General features: G+C 36.9%; 1 protein-coding gene across 1 annotated transcript in view; it reads right to left on the bottom strand.

Moving 5' to 3' along the window:
* The window catches only part of LOC126262482 (myosin-VIIa-like), a 390,655-nt gene that overhangs the window by 132,525 nt on the left and 242,973 nt on the right, over positions 1 to 15,157 (bottom strand). The window contains exon 26 of the mRNA XM_049959145.1: positions 8,523 to 8,640. Within this exon, the coding sequence (XP_049815102.1) occupies positions 8,523 to 8,640 (118 nt within the window). The remainder of the gene's footprint in view (positions 1 to 8,522; positions 8,641 to 15,157) is intronic.

Here is a 15,157-nt window from a genome sequence, read left to right as displayed (position 1 = left end):
CAAGTGATCAACCTTTCTATTCTTAAACATAATGTCTATATTGATATCACCAAATATTAGCATTCTGTAGTCTTTGTACTTGAGTAGCAAGAGTACCAGTTTCTCCATAAGCTCCACAAACAGGTCTTCATTGTGTTTTGAGGGGCAGTATACTGAAGCTATTATAATTTCCTGTTTTGGCAACATTAAAGCTGCAGCTTCAAATTTTGCTTCTATGCACAGTCCACTTACACCTATAACTTCATACATTAGGTTCACACTATTTTTAACATACACAGATACACCACCATGTTTAATATTTGTTCTATAGTAGCTGGTTGCCAATTCATATCCAAATGGTACACTTAATTTTAATTCCTCATTGTTAAGTCATTGTGCATTTATTGAAATCACAGTGGAGTTTAAGTTTTCCAGCCAATACTGAAGTTCATTATGTTTGTTTTTAAGAGACTGCACATTACTATGTAAGCACATTACACTTGTACTTATCTTACTGTGGTTTTCCTGTAGCCCTTCAGCAAAAAATCATTGAGATGGGATGGAACTGCTCCTTTCCTCTTCCTCAGTGTACAACCATTTGATGACTTTTCCAATGTTGACTGCTCCTTCAGATGGCATGGTAGTGAAGTTCTTGTCTTGCTAAGGGGCTGAGTGGCTCCTATTACTTCTGCCAGGGTTGATGTTGCATTTTCTGTTATTGGTGTTGATTCTTTTCTTGTTGCCAGTGTTTCTGACAATAATGATTCTGGGGATGCTGTTGCCACTGGTGAATGTGTCTCTGCTGCTGTTGCCAATGGTGGTTGTAGTTCTGCTGTTGACTGGGATGATGATGACGCTGCTTGTTCCAACACTGCTGTTAATGGTGTATCTGTTTCCATTTGTGTTGATTCAGTGTTGTCTATCTTGTTTTTGGAGTGTGATGGTCCAGTTTTTCCATCTCCCTGGTTTTTTGATTCTATAGAAGATTTTTCTACCTCTGGCATGATTGTTACTGCTAGGTTTTTTCCTATGACTACAATCTGCATTTTGGTTGTTATTGCACACTTTAATTCTCTGCATAGTTTCTTTCTTTCTCTTTTGTTTATATGCAATCCTTATCATGTGAAATCTTGTCTTCTTAGGAATCTGTTTACATAAAGTACTGTGGCATGACTGCATTGTTCACATGCTTTTACAATGATTGTTCAACTGATACATGTTATAATTAGTCTGTACCCTGTCTCACTGGTAAGGAGCTGTACACAGTATCACCCTTGTGTGTAATGTATTCCCTATTAACTCTTCTACAGCATTTCTGAAATTATATGTCTTCTTCCAGTTTCTGCGGGTCATTTGATCCAGCACAGACTATTAGAGTGTCTTCTTTTCCTAGGTGTTTGATTTTGCTATGAATGTCTCTAGTAAATTCATTAAACAACATGGCTGGTTTAACAAAGGATGTTACAGAGAGTGTTTCTTGTGATAATTCATTTAGCAGGCTTGCACAGTTTCTTCCATTTTTGTCAGTCAACATAAGAACTTTAGTTACTGGCATAGCTGTATTACATTGATTCCTGGTTCCTTTCACTGCTAATTCCATTTCTGTTTGTGCAATATTTACTTTTACTGGGATGTGTGATGTAACACAATTATTGGAACATTCAGCAGTGCTGCTGTTTTGTTTTTCCTTTACACCTTCCAAAGCCTCGTAGCTCTTAAGATACGCATTTTAGAGCTCCCTTTTCACTTTTGAATACATGCAGTAATATATATATGTGCAGTAGTGTATATATGAGGGCTAGTCAAATGAAAATGAGACACCTGGGAAGAAAATAAGTACATTTTTAATTATGAGAGTTATTCAGAAAGTAAGGAATGATCAGTCACAAAATGGAAAATCTGATGAAGTTTTGCACATGATTGTGGGGCAGTATGACCGTTGATCACATTACATCATTCTTTTTAGTTCTGAGCACACAGGGAGCACATAAAGATACCTAGACCAATAGTGTCTCCTGCCAAGTATGAGGGCCTGATGAGAAATTTCACCTGAAGCTATGCAGCCAACATTACGTAACAGTCATGTGTTTTCTTCTTAGCTGCATTTTGCAGGGGCAATGAAGATGCTTCTCCATCGTTTTCAATTGAAAATGTTTGATTAACCACAATACAGCCCATAATTGTCTCCCTCTGTACTTCATCTCTGCTCACATGAAGACAACATTTTGGGACAGACATCAAGCTGTAGGCCAGCATAGAGAATTGGCAGAAAGCACTGGTGGCTGCCGTCTATAATGAGGGTATTGGAAAGTTGATACAATGCTATGACAAATGTCTAAGTCGGATCGGCAACTATGGATATAAGAAGCTGGAAGTTGTAGCTAACTGTCGCAAATAAAACAGTTTTGATTTTGGTTGTGGTTTCCATTTCGTGACATATCCTTCCTTACTTTCCGAATAGCCCTCGTATTTCAAAAGTATTCACTATAACTGTTGATACATTTATCGCACTGTGAGACAACATGGTCAATGTCTCCTTGAAAAAATCATGACTGTACCCAGGTACACACCTCTTCATCTAAACCAAACTGATGACCATAAATGTCTTTTTTTAAATTTCCAAAACTATGGAAATTGCATGAGGACTGTACGGTAGAGTGAAACTTCTGCATCATAGTCGAAACAACCTTGGCAACTTATGAGCTGCCCTTACATATCCTCCATTCAGTCCCGATCTCTCTCCATGCAATTTCCATATTTTTGGAGCCCTAAAGAAAGATGTTCATGGCTACTGATTTCCTTCAAATGAAGAGGTGCACACCTGGATACAATCATGGTTCTATGGGCAACCACAAACATATATCCATGAAGGCATCAACCATCTTGTCTCACATTGTGATATGTGTGTTAACAGTTATGGTGATTACTTTTGAAATATTAAACAATTTACTTACTTTTTTCCATCTGTTTTGTTTTTATTTGACTGTCCCTTATATCAAACTTGTTTAATGTAACATTTGAATATGTATTATAACATTAATTTGTTTAATGCTGTTGTTCATTATTGTGATACCATTACATTTCTTTCTTTTAAATTAAAAGTACTGTACATTATTTCATAAAATATCATTGTTCATCTAGATTTTAATTATCCACTACATACTCCACATGTTGTATTTCTAACAGCTTTAGAGTAATTTGGACTATCAGTAATTCAGATTTTGACACATCTTGATTAGACAGAATCAGTGAGGTTCCACTGCACTTAAATCTAATGTGTTCTGTAACCATTTCCTTGTTTCTTTTTCAAATTCATGCTTTTTCAATGATGAACCCAAACATAACAACCACTGTCTATTATGAAATTGAATGCTGCCTGGTGGCACTATGGAAACTTGACACCATAAGTAAGGTATATAAGCAGAGCAGAGATGGATGGGGAATGGGGAATCATCCTAGCAATGACATGGATTGCAAATGGGGAAATTGACTTATGTAATGGACTTTGACAAAAAGCTGATTGTTATGACCCAGAACCTGGGAACGTGTATCTTGGAAATGGTGATACTGGTCAGATGTTCACACACTACCATTGTGAATGTCTATGGGAAGTGATAAAAAGATGGTGGAATCACAAGTAGGCAACACGATGTTGGATGTGCGTGCTTCATCCCAGAATATGGAGATCCCAGGCTTGGCCACTGTGTAAAGCAGGATATGAGGCACTCTGTGGTAAATATGACAACTGAGTACAGTACTGATACAGGCACAACTGTTTCAGAACATATTGTTCAGCACAGATTGTTGAACATGGATCTCTGCAGCAAATAACCCCTATATGTTCCCATATTGACTCAGGAGCATCATAAATTACAGTTGCTGTGGGGATGGAATCAATTGATATGCATCATCTGGTTAAATGAAGCACAGTTCTTGTTATACAAGATTGATAATTGTGTCCAGATAAGTTGAACAGCTGCTTGAAACATGCACTGTACACAGAGCGTGGTATTATGCTACAGCACAAATTCAGCTGCACTTTTATGGGATTAGTGGTAATAACTGAAGACACTTTGATAGCTATGAATTGTGTGAACATTATTGAGAACCACCAGAATCTTCCTCATCTTCATTGATGACAATGTCACTTTGAAGCAGGTTAACTCTCCATTTCACATGGCCATAATCATGTTATAGTGGTTTGAGGAGCATGATAGTGAACTCACATTGATTTTGGGGCCACAAAATTGGCTAGTATGAATCCCATAGAATACATCTGGGAGACTATTGGGTGCCTGCTTTGAGCCTTGAAACCACTGACCCGTAATTTAGGGGAACTGCTTGACATGTACATAGGCACTTGCTGCCCCATATCTATGGAAACCTTGCAAAAACTTGTGGAATTCATGCCACACAGAATCACTGCTGTACTGTGTTGCAAAGTTGTACCAACACATTGTTAGGCAGGGGCTCAAAAAGTGGAAAACAGGATTCAGAGTAGTATAAGGAAGTAGATAATAATTTCATCTCCAGTGTTTGCTTTGAAAGTATATTCTGACTATATTTCCTGCAAATTCTCTTTGAACATTCTGTTTCTCCCATTAACTGTGATTCATTAGTAAATTCATTATTTTAAGGAAACTGCCTGTTTTATTGTCTAGCCATCTGAGTCAGAGAAAGCATTAATTATTACGTGTAAATCATATGCAACTGTTGATCAAAGAACAAATTTATACACTCCTGCATGTGTTCAGACCAAGTCTTGGAACACATTTTCCACTCTGGTGTAGGTATTTTAAAACCGTGATGAAAATCACAATCTTCTTCATCTTCAACACTGTGAAACAAATCTCCTCTGCTGCAGTCTCTTCACTTTCCATATTTTGGGAGGAGATAGTATGGACCAAAACAAGAAAATGTATGAAGGTGGGAGGGTGATCCAATCTGCATGGATACTGAGACAGTTATTGACGCCACTCGTGTTCCAGGATGTGCAACAATAGAATAGTTGGGATTATCCACAGTTTGGCATTGGCACTTCCTGAGTTAGTTGCCATACCAATGCAGAACATTGCAAAGTAATTGGTACACAGCTCATATGTGATATAGGCACTTTCATTACATCTGACAAGTAATGCTTGAAGTGGGTTCAAGTAAAAAGTAGGAGATGTATGTCATGTAGCTGGATCATCCATTTGGGAATTATCAGTAGAGTACAAGATTGGGAAATGGAAGTACACACAGATAGATTGGAGTGCTGTATAGGCTGGATGGGCAATGGGAAATAAGGGTGGGTGATGTAAAATATCTTAGTAAGATGAGAACTCCAGGTGGGAATATCATCAATGTAGGAAAAGACAGATTGATACTTATCATAAAGAAGACAAGTTAAATTGCAGACAGGCACAATTAAAAGACAACTACATAAAGCTTTTAGCCATATCCTTCATCAGTAAAAGAGAGTCTGTTTTACTGATGAAGGCAGTGGCCAAAAGCTTTATTTAAATGGCTTTTAATTGTGCCATCTGCAACTTAACATGTCTTCTTCATGGTAAGCAGCAATCTGTCTTTTCCCACATTGTTAGTAAGATGAAAGTGATATGTCCCCTAGCATGACTAGAGGTAGTTAAAGTCATGGTGAAGGATGTAGTAGGATCTTCTTATGGTTTACCTACGGGAGTCGTAGTTGATGGATGATTACCAATTGTGGAATGTTTGTTGTGATTATGCAAAGGAATGTTGTGGGATTGCTGCACAGGGTTCCCTCTTCCAGTAAAAGCTCTGGTAAAGTTGTCAACATATTTGAGTAAGTCTTCTTTCTGTTATATATTCAGCAACTCACATGCCAAGACTGTAAAGAACTTAAAATGAGTGTCATCAAAGAGGTATATTTGCCATTACTGGGTTCGATGTGGGCCGATATTTTTTATGTATCTATCAAGGAAATGGAGAGCAACATTCAGAAATGTAGTTTGTTTAGCTGAGTAGCTGTCAAAATTCCCATCTCTACCAAGTGTCCAGACCATGGAGTTATCATCAATGGATCTGAACAGGATAGCAAATATTCCTGTATCTAGGCATTAACCAGATGGCACACTAAAGCGTCATGGATGTGCACATGGTGGCTGCACACATTTGGTTTTTAGGTTTGACCTTCAAAGTAGAACTTAATGACAGACCAAAATGTGGTTGGTCAAGTGGAGGACTAACAACATGGTGGGTTTGGTAGTAGTGAGAACAGTAGTCGTGATGGTGATGGTGGTGGTAGTAGTAATTTTATTCATCTGTAGATCACTTTTACAAGAATACCAGACGTGACTTAGTATTACAATTACATCTGCAACTTAACATGTCTTCTTCATGGTAAGCAGCAATCTGTCTTTTCCCACATTGTTAGTAAGATGAAAGTGATATGTCCCCTAGCATGACTAGAGGTAGTTAAAGTCATGGTGAAGGATGTAGTAGGATCTTCTTATGGTTTACCTACGGGAGTCGTAGTTGATGGATGATTACCAATTGTGGAATGTTTGTTGTGATTATGCAAAGGAATGTTGTGGGATTGGAAGTTGTGATTCATATGTACAATCACTTGCATACTTACAGGTCTAGTTTGTCAAGGATGGGACAGGTAGTCAGCCTGGCCTTACAGTATGAATCAGCCCAGCATTTTACTGACATAATTTAGTGAAACTGTGAAAACAGTTGGTGGGAAACTCAAAGTTCCATGGAAGCAACACTTCAAAAATGGAGTATGTATCTGTACAAGAGCATAGCATCCCCAGTGACAAACAACAAGCCAGTTGGTAATGGGATAGGACCTGCAGGAAGGTGATGAGGGATGTGATGGTTGTATTGGATAAGGAAAGGAGACTGCAAACAGCAGGTGTGCAATTACACTCTAAGACAAAAAAGAAGGAATTAACCAAATAGGATGGAAATTGATGGATGTGTTGTCCATGTACAGACCATCAGTCCTAGCTGTCAGGCCATATGGAAGATGACAATCAAATTGGTACCCCACTGCTGTCATGGGCACATCCAGACACATTTTCAACCAGGAACCTCGTAGACTGGAATAGAAGTGTCTTCAGTAATGAGTTCCACTTTGAACAGCTCCCTGATGATCAGGAAAGACAAGTCTGGAGACAACCCAGGTGGTGGTGGGATTCCAACCTGACTATCACCCGCAACGCAGCTCACAACCAGGAGTGATGGTCTGCGATTACATTCCTTTTCATAGCAGAACCCCTTTGGATGTCACCTGTGACACCCTTACAGCATATCAGTACATCAATGATATTGTAGACCCCATTTTTGGCCCTTCATGGCAACCTATGTTGGACTTACTTTCAGCAAGATAATGCCTTCCTGTTCACCAAGAGAGTTTCTACTGCTTGTCTTCATGCTTGCCAATCATACCTTGGTCAGCAAGGCTGCCAAATCTCTCACCAGTTAAGAACACTTGGAGTACTATGGGCAGGGCCCTGCGACCATCTCAGGCTTATGATGATCTAATGCTCCACATGGACAGAATTTGGAATGATATCCCTCAGGAGGACATCCAACAACCCTGTCAATCAACATCAAGCTGAGTAGATACTTGCATTAGGGCCTGATATGGACAGCATGTTACTGACTTACTCAATTTGTGAAGATCTTTCTCTCGAATAAATCATACAATTTTTCTGAAATTGTGAACATTTATTTGTCTGTACATGTACCTCATGTCTACCCAATTTCCATCCCACTTCATTAATTTCTTTGTGGTGCATATTTTTTAAGGTGCATATGATTGCTTAAATTTCCTGTGAAACACACATCATTCATCAGCAAATGAGCAATTACTTCTCTTTGTTTGCATCCAGCCTAGAGTTTCTGTTAACATAGTATAGATACATGTAATATAAAAAAACCTCCAGAGGTGCTCAACTGTAAGGTAAGTAGCCACGTACAGTGGAAATCTTTATAAAAATATCCATTGTACTTAAAGTGCTCAAATAAAATATGTCATGCAGTCTCTCTGCATGTGTTTTGAATTTTTGCCTACTGACATCCTTTCTTAGCTTTCAGTTTGTGTAATGAGTAGGAAAATTCACTCATTTGTCTTTAATTAGTCTGCTGTCACTTTTTTAATATGTTTGATATAGTTTAAGTGAAATACACAAGCAAATTAAGAAAAATGCTTGGGGAAAGTTAAAATTTCATGTGTAACAAAGTGTGTGATCTCTGACATGAAACTGACAGCTAAGAGCCACAGAAAGAAATCTCTGAGATATTTCCAGGCAATATTTTCAATTACAGATTATTTGTCCATGACAGTAAAAATATGTTACATATAAATATATATGCAAGCATGCACCCCCCACCCTCCCCACCCACCCACCCACATCAACACACACACACACACACACACACACACACACACTTTTGTACACACCTTTCTACATCAGAACAGCCCGAAGCTGCACTAAGCAGAAGCACATTATGTTCAATATAAATCAAGAACAAACAAAAATTTATTGCAGATTTAAGTATATTCTTACCACCAACTCTCTGTGCTTGAAAGAACTTTGAAAACAGGAGGGGCCATTTTATTTTTGCAAAGGTCACAACATCTTCTTTCACTTTACTTCCTGGAACTCTGTCTTTGATGTAGTAGCTCTGAAAATTAGAAGTTTATTTTAAAAAGTAGGCCTTGCTTTTTATTTCAACACAAAATATGTAAAACAGAGTGAGATTGGAATGAGCCTGAAGTTCCCTATGTAGCAAAAAATGAATTTCCATAGCGCCATTACATACTGATACACCAATGAGTTGTATTGAATCATATTATTTTTTGTTCTTCTCTTTTCTTATCTATGAGCTATATGTACACTGATTGAGTTATAGACACCATCAAATGTAAATTAACGAGTTGTTTTGTGACAAGGATAATGTTTTGATACATCATTAAATATCTGTATGAAACAAAGTAAGGTTATTAATTTATGCATCTTCACACTTTTGTTTCGGGAAGTGGTAACGTACTGACATATGCTTGGATCCATCATACCAGCATTGTTAAAAATGTATATTTTAACCATTCATTAAAAGTATTATAAAAAGTTATTAGAAATGGAATATTTATTTGCTTGATTATGAGGTCAATTCCTATCTGTTCATTGTTTCTCTTGCCACCAAGATCCTGTTCGGTGCAGACCAGAACAATTCATGCGGTATCTGCAGGAGCATTGCTACATCAACATTGTCACAATCAAGACTAAACACAATGGAATTAATGTGAAGGTAATAACTCAGACATGATAGGCACCTACTGAACTTGGTTCATTTATACTAAAAATATTGTGCATCATGTGACAGATTGACAGTTTCAATGGTTGCGGTGATTATTTGGTAACGCACACTACTTGAAGCAGCAGTATGTAATGCAAATTATGTTTACTGACCTTGAATGTAATGATATTAAAGGTCTGTTGATGTTGGTATCAGTTAAAGTTCAACCAAGATTGTGCACATATTCATAAATTTTCTTCAAAATTTTTTCAACTACTCTTTCCAATCAATTTTTCCAGTTATTCAAGCAATTATTAATCCAGTTCCATTTCTACATCCCTGTTCATTGTAGACTATTTACTTTCATCTATTTATATATTTATAATTAAATTATAATTTAAATTACATTTCATACATGAAATGATAGATTAGAATATAAAATAAGTCAGATTTTTACACAATAAAATTTCTATACTTCGAGAAAGTAGAAGTATATAACGTTAAAAATAGGAGGTTTATGTGGTTCCATTCTTGAGTACAATAACTTTCAACTTAACAAGAAGCAGAGGTATGTATAATTATGCAGCAAAGAGGATAGAACATTAAATGATACTGAAACTTTAGATTGGGCAAGAGGAATGCTTTGATAGGGTAACTGGAAGCTAACTACAAAGGAAACAGAGGAAATCCTGGTCCTGTCACAATTTTCAGTTGTAACTCCATACTGATATTGTCATGATGAAACAACAATAAAGCTCAAATCTGAAGACAGGGTCGTCAGTAAAGTACAACACTGAGAACTGCAAGAACATTTATTACTGACACCAACATACAGCCTGAACAGAACTGATCTACTGTATGGAGAGTGCAGCTATTTACACAAATATCAAATACTCCCACATATACAAACATTACAAACATAAAATATTTCAAGGAACTTCCAGAAGTTACAAATACTAAATTATAAATAACTGCAAGTGATCAGGGTTGAGGTGATAATTTACAGCACGACAGCCAGTGATGCTAACCACTGAAGATGGCAATATAGTGGCAATATGAATGTAGTTTGTGTGACAAGTGTCTATCTGGTCTGACATAAATCACTTATTCTGTTTTATATTACAATTGAATACAGAAACTTTTAGATGATAATGGCACTTCAGAACCTACAATGAACTAACAGCCACATTGTGTCAATGATACAGAAACTGTACAATTTAAAAACATTATGTTACACAAAATAAACATATCAATTAATTTTCATTTTCAGCCATTTGACATTCATTGCTAGATAAAGTCCTCTCACAGACCAGTCTGTGTACTAACATTTCTATTTCATAATCCTGTTCTCATTTTTTATTTTATGGAATCCAGCAAAGTACTTCCCAGATACATCAACCATGCATAGGCCTGGCTCCCTGCCCTATCTTCATTTCATTTTCATTACTGTCATAGTTACGTCTTCAATTCCAGTTTGTTTCTATCTCTCTCAGTAATTCTCATTACAAATCTCTTCATTGTTCACTGGCAGCTCTCAGTTTGTGAGTGGTTTTCACATTTAGAGACAGTTTTCCACAGTCATCAGCTAAAACTGGTAATACTAATTGTAAACTTTATCTCTTAGGAACAATGAAAGGTTCATTTTGAAAACACTGTTCATTTACCAAACATGCTCCAGGCAATTTCTACTCTTATGTTTAGTACTTTACCTGTCCATTTAACTGTTGGCTCCAGCTGCTCTAAATATAAAAGATTGTCAACTTGATCTACAATTTCATTGTCAATTTACATTACTTTATTTTTAGTGTACTGACTGAACATTGAATTAGCCTTATTGTAATTAATTTTCTGTCCTTCCTCCAAACTTTCTCTATTAAGTTCTTCCATTTGCCATTGAAGTTTGTCTGTTCTAGGGGCAAACACTACAACGTCATTGCTAAAAAACAAGTGGATCAAATATACTCCACTAATATGTATTCCTGATTTGTTTTCCCAGTTAAAGATCTGACAACTTTCTCCGGGGCTGTTGGTAGCATAGGCACAGATCCGCTCAACATCCCAACACATTGGTACTCAGCTGATAAGGGGCTTTAAATTTTAGCAAGTAAAAGAGCAAGGGATAATCAAAATGATTCTACAGCTAAAAAACAAACACTCAACTGTTGGGATTGTCTTTCCAGCACTGTAACTACAAAATTGCACAAATGTTGTGATTAAAGCAATTATGCAACTCATCAGTCGTAGCATCAAGGAAGGTATGTTTCCTAATGAACTGAAAATGGGCATTGTCAGACCAATACAAAAAAAAAAAATCAAAGAAGAAAGCATCAAACCACAGAATAATGTCACTGATTCCTACATTTAGTACAATTTTTGAATCACACTGGCACAGCTTAGTATCTTTTTCACTAAAATCAGTCTCTTCACAGAAACCAACATGGATTATGTAATGATCGCACCACACATCAGCAGTCACAGGACTTTTGCAATAAGTCTGTAGCTATCTAGATGATGGAAAGCATACTGTAGGCATATTTTTAGATCTCACAAAGGCTTTCAATCTGGTCAACCATGTACTTCTCTTGCAGAAACTGAGGAAATACAATATCACACACATATCTCTTGAAATCCTATCTACTTGCTGCAATTTTGTCATATGATGACATGTTGGAGACCGTGGCTGTTGTTTGAAGACAAATGTTGATGGTGTTAGGACAGCAACCAGCTGGTTGCTGTCCTACCACCATCAACATTTGTCCTATCTACTTACCTAAAAAATTGTGAACAATGCTCAGATATAAATTATCAAAATGTGATGAAAAAAATCATCATTTGAGGGAATACAATATCACATATATATCTCTTGAACTCCTATCTACTTACCTAAAAAAATTGTGAACAATGCTCAAATGTAAATGGTCAAAATGGGGTGAGAAAAATCAACATTCAGTCTATGACTAAAACAGCAATGCAGGGTGTGCTGCAGGGGTCAATATTGGGACAATTTCTTTTTCTTGTGTACCAGTATGCAAATGATATTATACATCCTTCTGATTTCCATATAATCATTAATGTTGATGACTTTTCTCTACTGTTTTAGTGACAATGAGGAGGATATAACATATTTTTTAACACATGGGATAACTGAAGTACCATAAGCTTAGGCCTACACCATAGTTACTGGTGTTCAAAGCAGACAATGCATGCCACAGATGTGTAGGAACTATTTGTGGCAATTCAAAAACAGACAATGAAGACAGTAAATTCCTTGGTCTGCATTTGGAAGGGAAAACAATGCTAGCTACATATGCAGGAAAATAAGCAGGACATTGCAACTGCTTAGCCAACTGTCCAAAACTGTATGTAATAAAATTCTAAAAACAATATACTATGGGAAGAGAATATGTCACTGAGACCCGGGATCTGACTTGGAGGACTCATGTTAGTACCTTGGAAGGGGCAAGTGATAGAAAAAAATGAAGCACAATTTCTTACAAAACAAAATTCAAAACTATTGGAATTCTGCTTATTAATCACCAAATATAGTGATACTATCACTTTTAATAAGTACCAATGATGCACAATGTTCTTAACTGAGAGAATATAGTTTATATGAGAAATGTCCATGTTATTTTGGTGCTATGCAGGTAACATTCAGATACAAGCAAGTACTTTCTCTACACAAATTTTTAGTATTTCTTGCCATTATCTAGAACACAACAAAAACTGCGAACTAAAGGTACAACTTTACTAGAAGCATCTATAATGCAGAGCCATCTGGCATTTTTAGTTGCAAGGAGAATACCAATGAATGGGATAATATTTTTGATATCTTATGACACACGCATTACATTACATTTTATAGCTTTCTTCAAACTGATACTGAATTGATAGAGTAGTCTATATGAAGTGACAGGGAAGTAAGCAAGTTCAGTTTGTGAAGACATAATTCTTTTTCATCTGGATAGGGGGAATGGGAGAAGGGGAGGCAACAGCTACTCTTCACTTCCCCTTATAGGTGGTATGCCCCTGTGAACATGAGTGGTAACCATGCATGTGTTAGCCCAGTAGAGACCAGAAAAAGCAAAGAAGGTTTAAGTTTAATTTTTCATTGAATTTTCATTAGAAATGGAACATGAGCCCAGTTAACAAAGAACTGGCAATAGGTATATTGAAGAGAAGCACTTATACACATAGAGCATAGGAAAATACTACACTATAATGGTAGAATGGGAGGGTTTAAGTTTAATTTTTCATTGAAATTTTCATCAGAAATGGAACATGAGTCCACTTATCACAGTATTGCCAATTCTGTGTTAATTGGACTCATGTTCCATTTCTAATGAAAATTTCAATAAACAGTTAAACTTTTTCCTTCTTTGCTTTCTCTGAGCTGTGCTGCTCCTGACTATGGCTGTTGCACCTTTGCCAACTTACTTACCAAGTAGAGGTCACAATGACAACATTACATTAATGTAATTATGTTCAATATTATAGTAATTGTCAACTGAAAAAGACAAATGAAAATTATTTTTCCTTTAGTCAGCCCATAAATTGAATTAATATAATATCTCACACCATCTCCCCAAAAAATAGTTATCTCTCTGTTATACATTTCATAATGTTTTTTCTCAGAAAAAAGTAAAAGGAATTTAATGACCAAATCATGAACATATTGTAAACAAAAGAAAAAAATAAGTCATCTTGCTAAGAAGCAGACCCTGAGAACCTAGATGGAGACATACCATGCTTGTCAACTTTCGCCACAATAATATGAGATCGTGAGCCTTAAGAAACCGTTGATTTCAAGCTGACTGATTGTGAATTGTGGATAAACATGTGATTCAGTCACATACCATTTATAAGCAGTAAGCCCTAACATAATATAAAGAGGCCACCAGTTGACAAATAGGGCAGAGTTCAACAGTTTGAGAGTTCCTGCCAGTAGATGAGCCTTGGGTGTCTGGTCAGCCTACAGCAGAAAATTATGTGAGTGAAAGAATCTATTCAGTTAAGTTTGTGCACTAAGAAGGACTTGCATTCTTACCTGTACATACCTCTGGACTTTGGTAGTTAGTCTGTCATGGCATACACAAACCAATGACTGATTGTCACGTACAGTGTGACATGTAACAGAGGCTGAGTGTTCAATTCGAGCAATAAGAAACTCGCTTCTTTTCATGATTCAAGTCAAAGTGATAGGCCAGACAGGCTATTTGTTCTAGTAATATCACTATCTAGTAAGCCTCATCTGTGTTCTGTGCTCATTGAAATTATGATCCAGTGTCTGTGCTCTTTGACATGTTCTTGTAACTCAGAAAGAAGCAATAAAATCAAACCAAGGTACCAATTCAGAAGCTTGTTTCTTCATAACTGCCTCCCTAGCCTGACACCCAAGTCTTCCTGTACTGTCTCCAATCATAGAGACCTGATAAACCTCAGCTAGACCCTGTCACCAACTTACTCCCTTGCACAAAGCCGCTCATGCCAAAAGTTGATAGATCTGAAAAATCCCATATCACGTCCTATTCAACTGAGGAATTCACATAAGTATGTTGCTACCCCTGTCAGGTGATGACAGGAAGATAAGGGTCGAACATCCTACTGATGACAAGGTCATTACAGAAAAGTACCTTCTTGGCAGTTGTTTTAATTGATTTATGAAACCCATGGAGAATCTTGATGTGAATGGTTAATTTTCATAATACTAACATAAACAGAAGAATTCTGAAGATTAGATGGGTAGATCACATGACTAATGAGGAAGTATTGAATAGGATTGGGGAGAAGAGAAGTTTGTGGCACAACTTGGCTAGAAGAAGGGATCGGTTGGTAGGACATGTTCTGAGGCATCAAGGGATCACCAATTTAGTATTGGAGGGCAGTGTGGAGGGTAAAAATCGTA

Source organism: Schistocerca nitens, chromosome 6, assembly GCF_023898315.1.
Source record: "Schistocerca nitens isolate TAMUIC-IGC-003100 chromosome 6, iqSchNite1.1, whole genome shotgun sequence".
NCBI classification, from domain to species: domain Eukaryota; kingdom Metazoa; phylum Arthropoda; class Insecta; order Orthoptera; family Acrididae; genus Schistocerca; species Schistocerca nitens.
This window is presented reverse-complemented; position numbering and strand designations above follow the sequence as displayed.